At 33.0% G+C, this 16,189-nt stretch overlaps 2 protein-coding genes across 4 annotated transcripts; one reads left to right on the forward strand and one right to left on the reverse strand.

The window, feature by feature from the left end:
* The first annotated feature begins 4,185 nt into the window (after window positions 1-4,185).
* Window positions 4,186-5,076, forward strand: LOC127800665 (protein GOLVEN 2). Of its 2 annotated transcripts, none has more exons than XM_052335409.1 (2): window positions 4,186-4,351; window positions 4,572-5,076. In XM_052335409.1, the coding sequence occupies exons 1-2, from the start codon at window positions 4,276-4,278 to the stop codon at window positions 4,727-4,729; spliced, it is 234 nt and encodes a 77-aa protein (XP_052191369.1). In that variant the 5' UTR covers window positions 4,186-4,275; the 3' UTR covers window positions 4,730-5,076. The 2 variants fall into 2 exon arrangements, with proteins under 2 accessions (XP_052191369.1, XP_052191370.1); XM_052335410.1 differs by having other exon boundaries at window positions 4,575-5,076.
* A 2,742-nt stretch (window positions 5,077-7,818) lies between these two features.
* LOC127800659 (ubiquitin carboxyl-terminal hydrolase 27) lies at window positions 7,819-14,843 on the reverse strand. 2 transcript variants are annotated; one of them, XM_052335400.1, is made up of 10 exons: window positions 14,364-14,841; window positions 14,136-14,262; window positions 12,667-12,767; window positions 12,336-12,566; window positions 11,866-11,934; window positions 11,640-11,768; window positions 11,256-11,393; window positions 10,650-10,712; window positions 9,991-10,335; window positions 7,819-8,365 (listed from the first exon to the last, which is right to left on the reverse strand). In XM_052335400.1, the coding sequence occupies exons 1-10, from the start codon at window positions 14,640-14,642 to the stop codon at window positions 8,090-8,092; spliced, it is 1,758 nt and encodes a 585-aa protein (XP_052191360.1). In that variant the 5' UTR covers window positions 14,643-14,841; the 3' UTR covers window positions 7,819-8,089. The 2 variants fall into 2 exon arrangements, with proteins under 2 accessions (XP_052191360.1, XP_052191361.1); XM_052335401.1 differs by lacking the exon at window positions 9,991-10,335 and having other exon boundaries at window positions 14,364-14,843.
* Window positions 14,844-16,189: the final 1,346 nt, after the last annotated feature.

A 16,189-nucleotide genomic window follows, 5' to 3' on the forward strand; every position in this document is an offset into this window, starting at 1 on the left:
ATATTATTGATATATGTTATAAATAAATAAAAATTCAACCGCAAATAAGATAACTCCTACTTACAAAAATCTTTGCAAGAATTATGCGAAAATAATAAATAAAATCCTAAATATAGTGGATGTAGAAATTAGACATGGCCACGGTTCATGAATCGTCGGTTCCGGTTCATGAACCGCCGGTTCCGGTTCATGAAATCTTTAAACCTGAACCGAACCGCCCAAGGGCGGTTTGGGACGGTTCGGTTCCGGTTCCGGTTCATGCCGGTTCGGTCAACGGTTTGGACCGGTTCGGTCAACGGTTCCGGTTCCGGTTCAAACCGAATTTTTTTAATTTTTTTTAAATATTGTTGTATTCAATTTTGGTCCTTGTTCCGTTGTTCGGTTCGGTTTGGTTTCGATTTTTAATTGTTAAATGTAATTGTAAATATAAATATTCTCAACCATATTTTTAATAAAAAAACACTACTAAAAATTGAAGAAATATAAGTAATAATTTCATTAAAAATAATTAAAACAACTAAACAAGTATGTAATACAAGTATGTAAACAACTAAACAAGTGTGAAAAATGAGTGGGGGAGGGAGGGGTATATATAGATAGGAATTATAAAATTTAAAAAAAAATAAAATAAAATTGGCTGGGGGTGGCAGCCAACGGTCCAATTTTGGACCGTTGGGGGAGGGGGGGAGCACGGGGAGGGGGGGCCAACGGTCCGGTTCCGCGAAACCGGAACCGGACCGAATTTCGCCGGTTCGGTCCGGTTCCGGTTCGGCCGGTTCCGGGTCCGGTTCCGGTCGGTCCGGTTCCGATTCGAACCGCCGGTTCAGTTCAATTTTGATCATGTCTAGTAGAAATGTCAAAATAGACATTATTTATAAAAATCTTAATTATTAGATATTCTATAATGTTAACATAAACATTATCTATTAAAAATTTAATTTTAATAGATTAATATTAATATTAAAATATTTAAAAAAATCTCCATACTCATTTATACATAAATAAACTTTAATTTCAACAAAATTATATTTTTTATATTATTTTTAATATCTAACTTAAATATTAAAAGGTTTAGGTAGAGATTTTCTTGTGTAACCCCCTTCTAATCATTCCTTGAGAAAAACGTTTTGAGTTAATAATTATTATTATATACTTATAATATTTAAGAAGTGGAATTTGATAGAAAGTCCCAGTAAGATTAGATTAGAGGACAAAAACATGATTTCAAGGGATGTGGGGGGTGGTATGGGCCAGGAAGGATGTACCAGGCGGCTCAAATACACATAGCAAATGAAGGGCAGAAGCACATGAGGTTGTCTGCCCTACGGCGAAGCACCAGTCAACTTCAGCCTCGATCAAACATATTAGGGAACCCATCATTATAATGATCATTAATTATGGGATATATATCTCTTATTACTGACTAATTATTTAATTTATCGCAGTCCCTTTCATAACCACTCTTGAACTAACTGCCTTGTCGGATTATTAATATGTATACGAGTTCATTAGTCCACTGGGGCGGGGGATGCATGGCACGTGGTTATCCACCGGCGGCTCGTGATCCGCCACTGGCTCCACCCTCTGGTTCATGCCCTCCCGGTTTGTGGACATCAAGGGGACCAGCCCACCCCCTTTTCTTTCAAATGCCCTCTCATGTCTACCTGATGTTACATATATGTCTCCAATTTATATATACACCTAGAATATATATTAATTGGTTTTCCATCTTTAGATATTACGGATTTTAAATATTTGTAGATACGTATTTTTAAAAAAATTAATAAAAATTAATTATTATTGCTCTTTTCTCCATGAGATAAAGTCTCAATCAACAATAGGCAAGAAGAAAATGAAGATTTTTTCTTTTTCTTTTTATCGTGGACAATATTAAGAGAAAACAAATTTAATCATGATAAGATTACATGTGACGATAAAATTGTTTAAAAAATTATAAATTTTATTATGTTTAAAAGTGGGCTCAATTTCAAAATAAGAAGTCTAAAAGACTATCAAGATAAGAAATCAACAAAAATAAGTCATATGTGCATAAAGTTATTAGATGACCGAGAGACATCAATTAATTGATCAAAACTGAATGACTGAGATCAAGAGACAATCGAGTGACCTTAGCCAAGAGCCTTTCTCTTGAGATTTTCGAAAAACCCTCTCAAGAATGCATACGTTATTTGGCCACTATTATTCAAGTTTCGAGATACTCTCATGGGCCACCTAGACTCGAAAGTCTCTCTCATAATAGCGTGAGAGATCCTTTTGAAATACTACAAATCTTGAAAGACTTCATCTTTAGACACTATTCACACAAGACCATGAAGAACAGAGTCAATCCTATCTCTAATATCCTTACCTACAAATCCAAAAAAGAGATATTCACTGAGGATTATAGCTCTCCCTTCACTTGTTAACCTCTTCTCCTCTATAAATGAGAGAATATTGGTCATCACTTTACTCATACTATAATTCTAGTTGCCTTTTGCATTTCACACCTCGGCTACAAAGATTGAATTAAACATCAAAAGGTCCGCATAGGATATTCACCCGTATCCCTAATCGATTTTTTTTTTCTGTAGATCTCCCGAAGACTACATTTAAGACACCCTGTCGTTGCTAATAAATTTACTGTTGTATTTCAACAATAACAAGTTTAAATTTAATTAATATAATTTATTTTTATTTTTTAACACAAGATGCATAGAAGATATTTTTAGACACGAATTTATAACATGAAAATCCAATATTTAAGCACATAATAGTATTAGACATATCCATGCATGCATATATATATATATATTGTCTCTATCCAAAGGTCTAATTACTTGGATACAACTACATGTCCAGTTATCTGAAACCCTAGAAAGGACGAGATGTGCCCACCACCAAGACCAAGTGGATGGAAGGGATTGGAAATGCCTGCATCAGTGCCACATGCTTTATAGCGAAAATCAAATTCAATTGCCCTGATCAATTATAAGAATACGAAAATAATATTTAGACACTCGTTTGTTAGTGACACAGTACTTTAGTAACATTTATGTATTAATTTATTATATATTATTATGTATGTTATATTACTACAAATATATATACATATATAATACATGATAGTATATTAATTACGTACTGAGTGAGTGAGTTGAGTATTCAAAAGGAAGCCCCACTGAGCAGCCTTCATTAATTATTGAGGATTGTTGGGTTGTTTGCATGATGAATCAACCAAAATAGCTAGAATCCAAAGGATTTGCTAATCAATGGCAAGCACTCACCATTTATGTGCTGCATTATGCAGACATCTTTGCAAAATTTTCCAATATTTCAGTAACTTGCGCTTCAGTTTCTGGCGCTGGCACTTGGAGAGAAATTGCCAATTTTTATGGGGTCGATGGACGTCCCAATTCATCATAAATGCCCTGCTTGGAAAAATCTATGGTTCAGACTTCTCTAGCTATATATATAGTATGGAATATATATGGATAACCCAAATGTTATTTCCATATTTTTTTTGTAATATTTTATGTCACCATTAATTAATATGTTATATGGTATGTTTTAATTCATTATAATTAGAGTTATTGTTCGTTTTATGCATGTGTAAGTTAAAAAATAAAGAATTTTAATTAAATGGAGGTTTGTTAAGTAATTATAATTTAATATTTATACTTTTTTTATATAAAATTTAAATGAAAATTAAATTTAGTGTACGTACGTAATCGGTAAATTTTAATGGTAATTCCATTAAAACCATGGAATTGGTTCCAAGCACAGGAAAATTCTAATTCCAATTACACCTTAATTGGGTAATTGGAATCGGATTCTAATTTTGAATATTTAACTAAACAATCAAAATTGTATACAAGTGTATATATATATATATATATATGTTGAAATTAGCAAAACTTGCCAAATTAGAAATTCAAATCCACAAGAGTTGGTTTCAAATAGATTGGAAAACAATAAATATACATTGACCAAGAAAGAACTTGTCTTGCAAGAGTCCAAAAAAGACATTGATGTGAAGTAACTGTGACCCAATAGGGGCCATGATGCCATTACCTTGTTAGGGTAAGGACATGACGAATATCGCTCTCCACTGCTCCACATGTCTAGGCATTCATCCATCAAGCTGTCTATATAAGATCACTTGTATTTGGATGCGGTGCTTGCATAGTACTTGAAGATTAAGCTACTACAAGGAAAGAGAAAGACAAAGAGAAAGAGAAGGAGAAAGAGAAAGAGAGAGATATCCACAAATTAGCAATGGCTCTGTTGGTTTGCAAGCGCCTACTTCTGCTGGCCTTTCTCATGCTTTGCATCATTTCAGTCCCAGCAACAGGTGCCAACATTCAACCCTGGTCGAGTACTCTACACATAGATTTATCTGTATATGTTGGCTATGAGAGTCTTCGTCGATCGATAACACACATAAACACATATATATGTGTACATTTTACTCTTTATTTGATCATCGTTCACCACATATGTAAATTTGAGTGGTTTTGGCCTTTTGGGTTTAGCTCATCTCATAATTTGATTAATGTTTTTTGTGGTTGCAGCAGCAAGGGTTTTGAGAACAGATGAAAGGACTAATATTGGAGCTGAAAAGGGCCAGAATGATGCAATTATGCCGAAAGGAAAGTGGGTAGCAGACAGTGAAGAATTGCTGACAATGGACTATACTCCAGCCAAGAAGAAGCCACCAATTCATAACTGATGGCTAGCATATATACACATATAAGAGCAGCAAACTAGCTATATATGCGCCTTTTCATGTAGTAATTTTCCTTCTTTTTCTTTCTTTCTTTCCCTCTCTTTGTTCAGATAGATGAACTAAATAGAAGTTGTTGATGAAATGAGGCTGGAATTATGGGGAAAAAATGAGATGTCTGGTACAAACATGTGACTGGAGATATATTTATACATGCACATGTATATACATGCATGTATGTGTGTATATATACAGTGGCTAGGGTTTCATGGGACAACGAACATTTGGTTTTGATGAGTAGGTTTTATACCTGCCATAGATATATATATTTATTCATAAGCTTTTAAGTGATATGATGAGTGAGTGACATGTAAGAAGTAGAAACGTCAGACTGCAAATTTAACAGCAATATGTGTTTCTGAATTTTGGCTACCCATAGATGGATGATTCCCTTTGTGTTGTTGAAGTGAATTTGTTTATCATTTTTCTCTATTTTTTTTAAGCATAATGCTAAGTAATGATAAATATATCTTATTAACAAATAAAAAATATTTATTTATATCTTATATTTTATCATTCAAAATTTTTATTAATTATAATAAATGCATCATGCATGATGATGGTCAGAGGCACCGATCACTACCAGATGCATTCAAGAGTTGTATTTTTGGACTAATTTTCTTTGATCATAAGTTGTTCTGAATTTTACCTAACTTCAACCTTATCCGAGACTTGCTTAATCTATAAAAGGAAGGCCAGATTTTATTCTTTGACATATTCTCTAACAATCAAATAAATTACAAGACTAAAGAGAGAGAATAATTAACACTAACTCTATATATGTGTCTGAGAGCCTGAAGGGATCTCTGGTAGCAAAGGGTTGGCTTGGAGAGCTCTTTAATTTGTTATTTTTTTTGGTTAAATTAAATTCTTCATTTTTATCAAAAAAAAAATATTTAAATGCCGGATCACATGTGGGCAATTGAGGAGAAAGCATTTTCCCTACTTTCATATTATATACAATATAATAATTTGGCTTCAATGTTAATGTTCTTTTAATTAAGTTAGGTTTATACAGAGAGATTTAAATGATTTATATTTTAAATCTTATCATTTAAAATTATTTTATTTATTAGGTCAAAATCCACACTCAATTTACACATGTGCCCAAATTCTTCCAACAATATTATGCATTGAATTTAACTTTCAGGGTAGCATATAGGGTTGAAAATGGTTTGGTTTCAATTTTTGTCAAAATCATAATAAAATCAAACTTAAATTACTAAAATTAAAATTAAATTATTACCTATTAATTTTAAAAATTAAAAACCATAACCAAACCATTCGGTTTCAATTTTAACCATGATTTTTTTAGTTTGATCCATACCTTTGCCCTAAGGAAAGAAGGAAGACGGGGCATCTCGCGCGCAGGTTTTATTTTTTGAAAATATTTAATTAGTTATTTTTATTAATAATTATTTGATTGATAAAAATAAAATAATTTAAGATTATGTTTTATTTTTATTTGTTAATTACTTTATAAATGTTAAATATTTTATATATTTATAATGCATTAGTTAAAATACTTGTAAAAAAATACATTAGTCAATATATATATTATATATATAATATTAAATAAATAAATATATATTATATCTATATATATTCGATTTGATTTGGTTCGGTTTTATACATTCAGTTCGGTTTTAGTTTGGATTTAGTAAAAATCATAACCAAACCATACCCATTAAAATAGTGTTCGATTTTTTTTCAAACCAAACAATTACCCAGTCAAACGATTTTTAACCGCATTGATCGATTCGATTCTCCACGATTTCGGTTACAATTGTCATCCCTAATAGTATAAATAGTCTACTCTACATATTTAAGAGTTTGAGTTATTACAAGTAGTGATTTCGAGAGTATCTCTATATAGATTGTGATAATCTATATTTATTTCAAGGGGTTAGACCCTTGGATTCATCTATATACCTTAGATTGAGATGTGATGGACCGAGGGTTTTAAAGAAAGATAAAACATGTCGAATCAAATGCTAATTGTGTTGTAAGGAACTTTTGAATTTTTTACGATAAAAAAATATTATGCAATGAGTTTAGGATTTTAAATTTTAAAATCAATTATTTAAATATATTATTGTTGAAAAGATTATAGATTTGAGTCTAAATCCACCTTGAATTTGGACTAAGAATAAAAAAAATTGAAATTGCTACAAAAATCAAATAATTTATTTACCTACCCCCCCAAAAAAAGAAATGACATAATTTTAAATGTAATATTTTAAATTATAAATAATTATATTTAAAATCTCTTAATCCAATTCCAACCTATTTTAGATTATTTTACTAGTCATCTGTGAACAATTTATATTTCACGTATAATATATCATATTAAGTTGATAGTATTAAAAAAAATCAACATTTCATTTAGTATTTATGCAGACTTACGTTGATAACTTTTATTACCTAACATGATTTATATATACTAATGTGAAGTTTTATATATGCAAATAATAAAAAAAAATAGAAAAAAGAGAAGCGGAGACTCTTTATAAGAATTCTTGAGATTCAAGAAGAGAAAAGAAGATTACAGACATAATTCAATCAAAATAAGTCTTCAGCCCTCATATTATATGGAGTGAAAAAAAAAAAAAAGGTTAAATACATACATGCATAAGTGAGCGATGGTGTAATCTTCAAAGCAAACCAAATGTATAAAGAAAGCGAAAACAAGAACTCAACATCAGAGCCAGCTTCTACCTAGAATAAAAGGAAGGGAGCCCTCTTGATTTTATTCATTAAACATGTAAACAAGGCTAAGTAACTCCCTCCTTGCATTTCTCTTATATACCCTTTCTCCCCCTCCTTTCCAAAACTTTCAAACAATGCCTTATTAAAATAAGTATAACCGATAACTGATAAGAGTATAAATTTCAAACAGTGATGGTGACTTCGCCTCCCTCTAACTCTCTTATGCACAATCAAAGAGCCAAGCCCATTTGTTATAAGCTCTATCAATGTAATTTGCTGTTAGAACCTATAAGTCAAGTTTTACAAAAACTTGAGCTCAAAACAAATTTAACAAACAAACAGAGAGACATATATAATATGATCACTCGTACTACAACCATTGAAACTCAACATACATTTCTCTATTGAGCTGAGCTAAAAGAGTCAACTAAAAGACACATATTACAATGGCAAATTAAGTTGCTCCTTTGGGGGGGCATTCTCAAGCGACTAATTCCCACTTAACCGCCCGTCTAAACGTTGATTTACAGGCCGAGACACTGCCGAGGGATTCTTAAGAGCCAATGGAGTGGAGGGGATCCTTATGAGCAAAAAAATCTAGGGGAGTGGGGAGATTTTCTCGTAGAAGAGCAGGCTAGCTTCTGCGCCGAGTACATCTTTCTCTGAAACAAGGTGCACTTCAGAATCAGATATAGAAAACCATTGCACAAGAGGAGGCCCCGCTAGCCCAACAGAAAGGTCGTCATCCTTGTTGGTGCTCACTACTCTTCTGTATATGGTGTAATGCCCACCCACAGTTCCTCCAAAGTGCTGGACAACGGACACCAGGCGGTATATGTGCTCTGAAGGAGCAAAATGGCGAATCCCATCCACCTGCAGCAAGTGAAAAGCAAATAATGGACGAGACTGGCCCTGACAGGTTGAACTATACAGCAAAAAGGCACAAGCTATGTATCATGACACGAGCAGTTAAAAGTATTTCAAGATCCTTGGTTATTGATGCCAGAGGCAAACAAATTAAGCTGAACTGAATGCTGAACAGGGAAAATAAATTTATCGCACCACTTTGTCATATGAATGCTTCTAAATTCGTTCAAATAGAATACTAGTAAATGAGAAGAAACAATCTAAATTAAGGACTGTATCCTAAATTCCTAACGAAAATCAGGATGAGCAATTTGCTTAACGACAAAATAACTAAGATCACACTTTCATTTTGTTTACATTTAAACATTTCTGGAACATGTATGGAAAACCCAAATTACCTACCAGGAAAAAATATCAAATAAATAAAAAGGAAAAAACCTGTATCGCATGTTTCCATCAAATCACAACAATATCTTAACCATGCCAGAGCACATCAAAATGGTGAAATATTTAATCATTCCAACAATGAGGATGAGGCCGAGAGCAATAACAATAATAACAACCATAGTACATCAAACTAAGGTGGTACTCCACTTTTTCTTGTGTAATTGAAAGAATGAAGATTAAATCCCTAAAAAGGACTGAAACTCCATAATTGTTCTGAGAAGCAGAGCAGTAGGGAGGTATGTAATGAGCATACTTGATAATTAGAATTTCAAAGTCCAACAAACAAACTTGGTTATGTTTTAACCTATTTCATTTTGTAACAATCTCACAAAATTTCTACCTCTGTATGGATAAACATATGCTTCACATCTTCCACCTTAGTATCCACTATCCGAGTGGCTCCTCTGTGTAGCCCAAAGTCATTATAAAGTCAAATTTTTAGCATATGTTTATCAAAAACAGGCTACAGAAAGGTAATTTATCTTACACATAAACACAAATAGGACAAAAGAGAACAAGGGGTGGGGGGGGGGGGGGGATGCATTAAAAAAAAATATCATTATATATTTTAGCATTTATAAAAGATATCTACAAACTACAAAAAAGTTGCATCCCCATTTAATTATTTCATTGGACACGTCACACATATTGACATGTGCCATGAGTCATCACCAACAAACATGCCATGCCATGAGTGCAACACATGTTCTTGATGTGTCTGATAAGCATGTCAAATACAGATACAACACCCATATTAAAGCATCTATGCTTCATTGCTTTTAGATAAGATGATAAATTAACAATTTAATAGAGATGTAATGCAAAAGTTTTTCACGCAAAAAACATTTTGCAGATGGAAAATATAAAGATGCAAAAGCTGGAGTCAATCCAGATGGACTTTCTATAAAATTAGAATGCCAAAATTTGTCTTATGGCATGATTCACATGGCCCAAGGGTAGCCAATAGTTGGAAGGAGATGAATAAACATGTTTAAGTCCTTGTAGTTGCTGCATGGTACAAATTCCTTGTTTATTATCTAACAATTCAAAACCTAGCATTCCTCTAAAGTGACAAGTGACAGGTGACAACCCAAAACTGTGACCGGCACATCATCATAGTCCTTGCTACTATATGAATATTTAATATTGTGGGCTAAATCCAATATAACCAAGCAGCAGCTAACCTTGTTGTCAGACTGCATTGAGATGTCACAAAACGTTATGCCTGAGCAGCCTGCACGTTGTGACATAATTGGTTCATTTTGAAAAACCTGACTGAGGGTGTCTCCTGAGACTTCAAGTGCAGTTTGGTCCAATTCCTCCATGCTAACTGCTTTTGGATAACCGTTTTTCCCCATTTGTCCATAAATGCTACCCAGCATGGTTGCATTGACATGCAAATTGATGTGGCCGGAGTAAGGGTGTGATTGATATTGATGATTTCCCAAATTTTTTTCCCCGTTTCTTGTTTCCACCCCACTCTTCACGAAGGGGTGTAGGTCCAAAATCAAAGGGAAAGATATATGACCCTATAATTGTCAGCAAAGCGGTAGTCAGTGACAAAATCAAAAAATCATGGAGAAGCTTCTAGAAACTGAATTCCATGAGTAAAAAACCTTGCAAGAAAAAATACAAATGCATAATTGCTGGGAAATGAGTTAGAAGGGGAAATGAGTTAGAAGAAAGAAAATGAATATGATAGATGCAAGCAAGAGAGGAGCCAACCAAAAAGAGTAAAAAGTTAGGTTATCTAGGAAATCAAAGAAAATCATTTCTTTAGGTTCACAATACAGTTTAAGACACTGATCAATTAAATAAATATAGACAATATAGAAATTGGTACCTGAAGTTTAACTGGCTCTCCAAATTCATTAACTGAAACTCGTTGAAGATGAATGCATAGAATCTGTATGCATCAGATCACAGTTAGACTGATGGATCCAAATGGAAATTGAACTAAATCCTGACAGATCATATAAAAAGGTAAGATTGAGGTAGGACTGTGGTAATATTCACGGAAAGAACTCAAAACATAGTGCTAAGCTATGCACTAGGACATGCTATTACAACCTAGAGGTGGTTATTAGCAGTTAGCATTCTTCAGGAAGGTTCTAATGTCCACAGCATAAATGTTTTGCTAAAGGTACGAAGTGATTTTTCCTTGTGGTCCTCCCTGATCCATTTGGTGACTGAACAGTTGACCCTAAAGGTTTTAGGATTATGGGGTATCATGTTTAAAATAAATGTAGCACATTCAAATCCCTTGGGTATGCATGATAGGATTATATGCATATAAAAAGAAATACCTATATATATCTACCTACATTTGTATATAAAATTTCTATATCCTTATCTCTGAGTGAGCACGTTGCAATACTATACTACTCAAATCCAGAAGACACTACTATTTTCACTATTAGTTGGCCCATCAGAATAAAATGATATATACCTTTGGACTATGTGCAATACTCAATTGCTTGTAAGTATGGGAAAAATTATTTGACCATGGCATTGATTTCAGACGGGTAAGATTTTTGCATTCACAATGATCTTGTTCATTGCAGCGCCTAAGTTCTCCAATATCTGTCTGACAAAAAAGGAAGCAAAACTTGTAATGACAACATATATCTTGAAGGAGGAGAAAAAGACACTCTCAGGTACATATCAAGCCAGTAAATCAGGAGGCCAAAGAAGTAAAATAAGTATTATATAGAGTGAAGATCCTTCAATGAAAACTATATCAAGCATATGACATCATAAAAGAGTATTGGCGAGTAAACAAATTTAATCACCTGGACAGAAAGAACATGCAGTATTTGAAACAGAAGATTACCTCATTCCAGTATACTGAAGATAAGTACTTTATTGCAGCAACATGCCAACAGTGGCTGCAAAAATAGTTCTCAAGTCGCTCTGCTACAAAGAATTGCTTCAAACAATCCTCAACAGAACATCCAGGCCTCTAGGACACATGTAAAAAAATAATTTTAATTGGAAATCTCAACGTGGCCATTGAAAGAAATGATGTTTAAACAAATATTTTTGAAGCACAGACATACAATTACGTTAGCACTGCTGAGTACTGGTGAGAGATGCAAGCTATGAAAAAATTGAAATTCCAAAGAGATCTGCAAAATGAATAAGATAGACAAATGATGAAAATAAACCAGATTTACAATCCACAGAGGATGAAATAGATGAAACTTAAAAGGAGTTTCTTATCAGGTAGAACTGGTGTAAGACAGGCAACCTTCCATAAGAAAAAATTCAACAAAGAATGCATGGTAGTGAACCATCAGCTACAACAACAAAAAGAAATAATGTAAATCCAATAAACTCAGAGACAGTTTCGTTATAAGTTCTTCAGAAGCAAACAGATCCAACCAACTCTCCATTTATTCATTAGCCACCAATGTCCTACATTCCTTTTTGTCTTCACATACTTCTATGCTGAAGCGAAAGCACAACTACATAAGCAACTTAGATCATCAGTTCATGATCAGAAATAATTGCATGAATACCATTTGACCTGAAACGAACAGCTTTCACAGGTCAAATTGCTCCCAAGAATTCCATCAAAAGGCCCAAGGAAACTTTGTCGCCATCTTTCCTGCTCGCTACACTCCAAATGCTTTGGAGCGAGGATCCTACAGTTAGGACAGGAAGTCACATCTGCCAGAGAGCCATAAAGTGGAATGTAACAACTTGAAAGCTCTTCTCTCAAAGAAGATAAAATATGAAAGAATGCTTCTTCTGCATCCTGCACACACAGGAACACCAATAAATTAGAAAGCAAATTATGATTATTCCAAATTTTACAATTTCCTGATCACAATAAATAAAGAAATAAAAAAATCTACCTGCTGGTTAGCTAGGTTGAAATTAGAGATATAGTGATTCAGCACAAGCATCAATTTCTGTGGATTCAATACTATTCTTCTGTTTTTGACATTACATAATTCTGCAGCAAATAAATGCTTATTAGAAGTTTACAATCAATATAATCATTTTTTTTATTTTATTTTATGCAGGCGACCTCATAAGTGGGCCTAGTATGCAATTAGTTTGCCCAATAATGGATGAAGAAATCTATATACACAAAGTAGGATCAGCTGCATCCACAATGAAAAATTTGCATTTGATCAGTAAAAGGTTTGAAGTGAAATCAAAATGCTGAACCAGAATCAAAACATTATAAAGCATCAAACAGTTTACAAACTTGTGCTTTCTAGTTTCACCAGGTTTTGATGCAGACAGCATCAGGTTTGGCCATAAGACTTGTGCTTCAAGGAAGATAATCAGGATGGATGGAAAGAGGTTGAAAACCTAGTATAAAACTCCAGCTAATGATGGAAAGAGTCAAAAGAGAACAAAATCTTGTAACAAAATTGTTGTCTTTAAAGGCTAGACCAAACACGGGAAGGCCATCTTTTCCAACTTAGATGATTGAAGGAAAATTAAAGCTTCGATTATAATGTATTTAAAAACTAGAATGTTCAAAAGAAAGGTGAAGGTAAAGCTGTAAGGAGTACTCCAAGTCTCCAAGAAACACTCCACACTAAGATACAATTTCTTAAGCCTGAAAGACCTCTCACAACCCCTAATAGTTTTACTTCTCACAAGACAGTTTTTGCACATAGTGAGAGGCACTTTTCTTAAATTTTCCGTCATGTCTGTATCATCTTGAGCTCCAGGTTTGCTGCCTATCCTCTCAGGATGAAAGCGATGTGTTTTGTAGTTTGCCTTTTAGTTTGCTAGTTCATGATTGAGCATTCTTCTTATGGTGGAACAAATAAAATTTAACCACCAAAACACTGAAGATGGAACATAACCCATATGGGATTGAATCCATCCAATTTAACAAATAATTGGGACACGTTTGGTGCTCAATGTGCATTCATAAATAATTTGACCTTCTAATTATTCAACCATTCAATTCATCAGGTTAGATCAGTTGATGTCTTAATGGTTTTTATTCGTAACACATAATTTTATTGGTTGGTTAATGGGATACCATCTCACTCAAGAAATCAGCTGAATTGATAGTTGTGGGGATCTGAAACATCACTTTACTACATAAAAAACCACATAGAACCCCCAACCCATTCCAGTTTTTCAAGGAACATGTACTTTGAACCAAAAAACTCCAAAACTAGCACCGGAGAAATTATCCAGCAAAATAGCTGCCGGACGGTATTTGCCGGTCTGGATTATACATTATTAATGAAGAAAAATGACCAAAATTTGTAATAAACAGTACATACAATCTAAACATCAGTGACCAAGACCTGAACGCCATAAAAATAAAATCAAATAACTTGTACACTACCTTCCATCAAAGAAGCCAAGGCAACTGTAAGCGGCAGGCTATCAACCCAGTCCTCGCCTAGTAAAGATTCAAATTCTCCCAAAGCCTTTTGAAGAAAACTTTGGAAGCAAGAACAGCTAGCCAAGGCCTAGCGTAAATTGACAATAAACAAAAGTTTCAATTCAACATAGGTTTGAAATTACTGAGAGAGTGGCATAAAAGAAAACCAGTTGAAGAAATTCTCTATACCTGTAAAATGACATTTAAGAAACAATTGTTGCCAAGATTTCTCAATCCGGGTACCACCCAGTTCGACTCCAAAGAATCATCTCTGTCCACCGAAGACCACTTAAAGTTTGTTATTTTACCTTCTTTTGCAACGAAGAACAAGCCGACAACGCCTAGGAAACCAGCCACTGACACGTGAAATCCAGGAGCTGAAACCCACTTCGCATGTAATAAAGTTCCAAAGCCATGATTGAATTTGTGAATTACTGAAAGAATACTCAATTTCCCTTCGATTTTCATAATCGACGAATGTCGTTGAAGCGCAGGATCACCGAAAACACGGACGAAAACTCAGCAAGACAATAATTATCAGGACATGGTTGGTATCAGAATCAGATAGATAGCACAACAAGAAGGATATCAATCGGTATAGCGCCAAAAGCAAAGCAGAACTCCCGGGAAGAAGAAGCGGCGGCGAGTATCTCACAGAAACCTCTGAGATGAAGCGAAATTCATATTTTAACCTTTGCTTATTTTAATTATTACGTCTTTAAATTTAATTTGATTTTGACATTTTGATATTTTTTTGTGTACAATAAATTTTTTTTTTATTATTTTGATGAAATCCAGAAACTTATATTTTTTTGAGTTAATTTAACTTTTATATTTTTATATATATATACAAAGATAAAATAAAATAATAAAATATACGTCACATTCTATTTATATTAAATTATGAAAATTAAATTAATTTAAAACTATAAATTTAATAAAATAATTAAAATAATAAAAAGTTAAATTGCCACCAATAAAATATTAACATATATAGATTAAATTAATTAAAAAATATAAATCTAAGAACATAATTTTAATGACGAAAAATTGTGATGTTAATACAAAAAATGTAAAATACAAATATATGAATAAAAATGTAGATTTGGCTGATTTTAACACGATAATTAATTTAATAAATATTAAAATATAATAATTACATGTTAAAGAACCCAATGAATTCTTTAAGTTTTTTTCATCAAATAAAACTATAATATATATTACAAGCTATAGAATATAATGTAAGATATATAAAATTTATTTAATTAGTATTGCAAAGCATAATGTATAATAATAACTTATGAAATATTTATAACTTAATTTACCGTATAAATAGTTATGTAACAACAGTAACTATTATGCTAGCTTTTACTAAATTATTTATCGTATAATTTGTTATAATTATATCAATCAATAAATGAGTATTTTATTTTTATTATATAAATAAATATAAAATATTATTTAAAACGCTTAAATTGAACATTCTATGTTCGTATATTATATATTTATTTATATTGATATAATATAATATTATTTTTTAGATAAAACACCCTAGACGCCCCGCCCCTAAAGTATCGTTAAGAATATAAATTACAGGATGTGTTTCGTGTGGTAACATTATTTTTTGGGTAACATTCTAATCACCTTATTCTTAGAGCATCACTAAGAATATAAATTGCAATGCGCTTTGTGTAGTTAGAAATTGAACTTGGGTGACACCATGCAAGTCGGCAAGCAACCTCCGGAGCGCCCTTTGCCACATGGCCTATGCCCGGGGCATACAATATTATTACATTAATGTTCAAGTGTCACTCTGGACGTTAAAATTGAAGATCCAATTAGCATTTCCTAATTTTAATAAAGAATCAAGTTAGCTACACTACTTGGATGATCATACGGCTCCACTCTTGGGTTGGGCTAAGCCCAGTGGACATTCAAAAATCATTTTGGGCCGTCGCAAGCTAATTGGGCTTTTGTCCAATTCAAACAAGCAAAGAAGCAAAGAGGGAAAGTGT

This window comes from Diospyros lotus, chromosome 4, assembly GCF_014633365.1.
Source record: "Diospyros lotus cultivar Yz01 chromosome 4, ASM1463336v1, whole genome shotgun sequence".
Classification (NCBI taxonomy): domain Eukaryota; kingdom Viridiplantae; phylum Streptophyta; class Magnoliopsida; order Ericales; family Ebenaceae; genus Diospyros; species Diospyros lotus.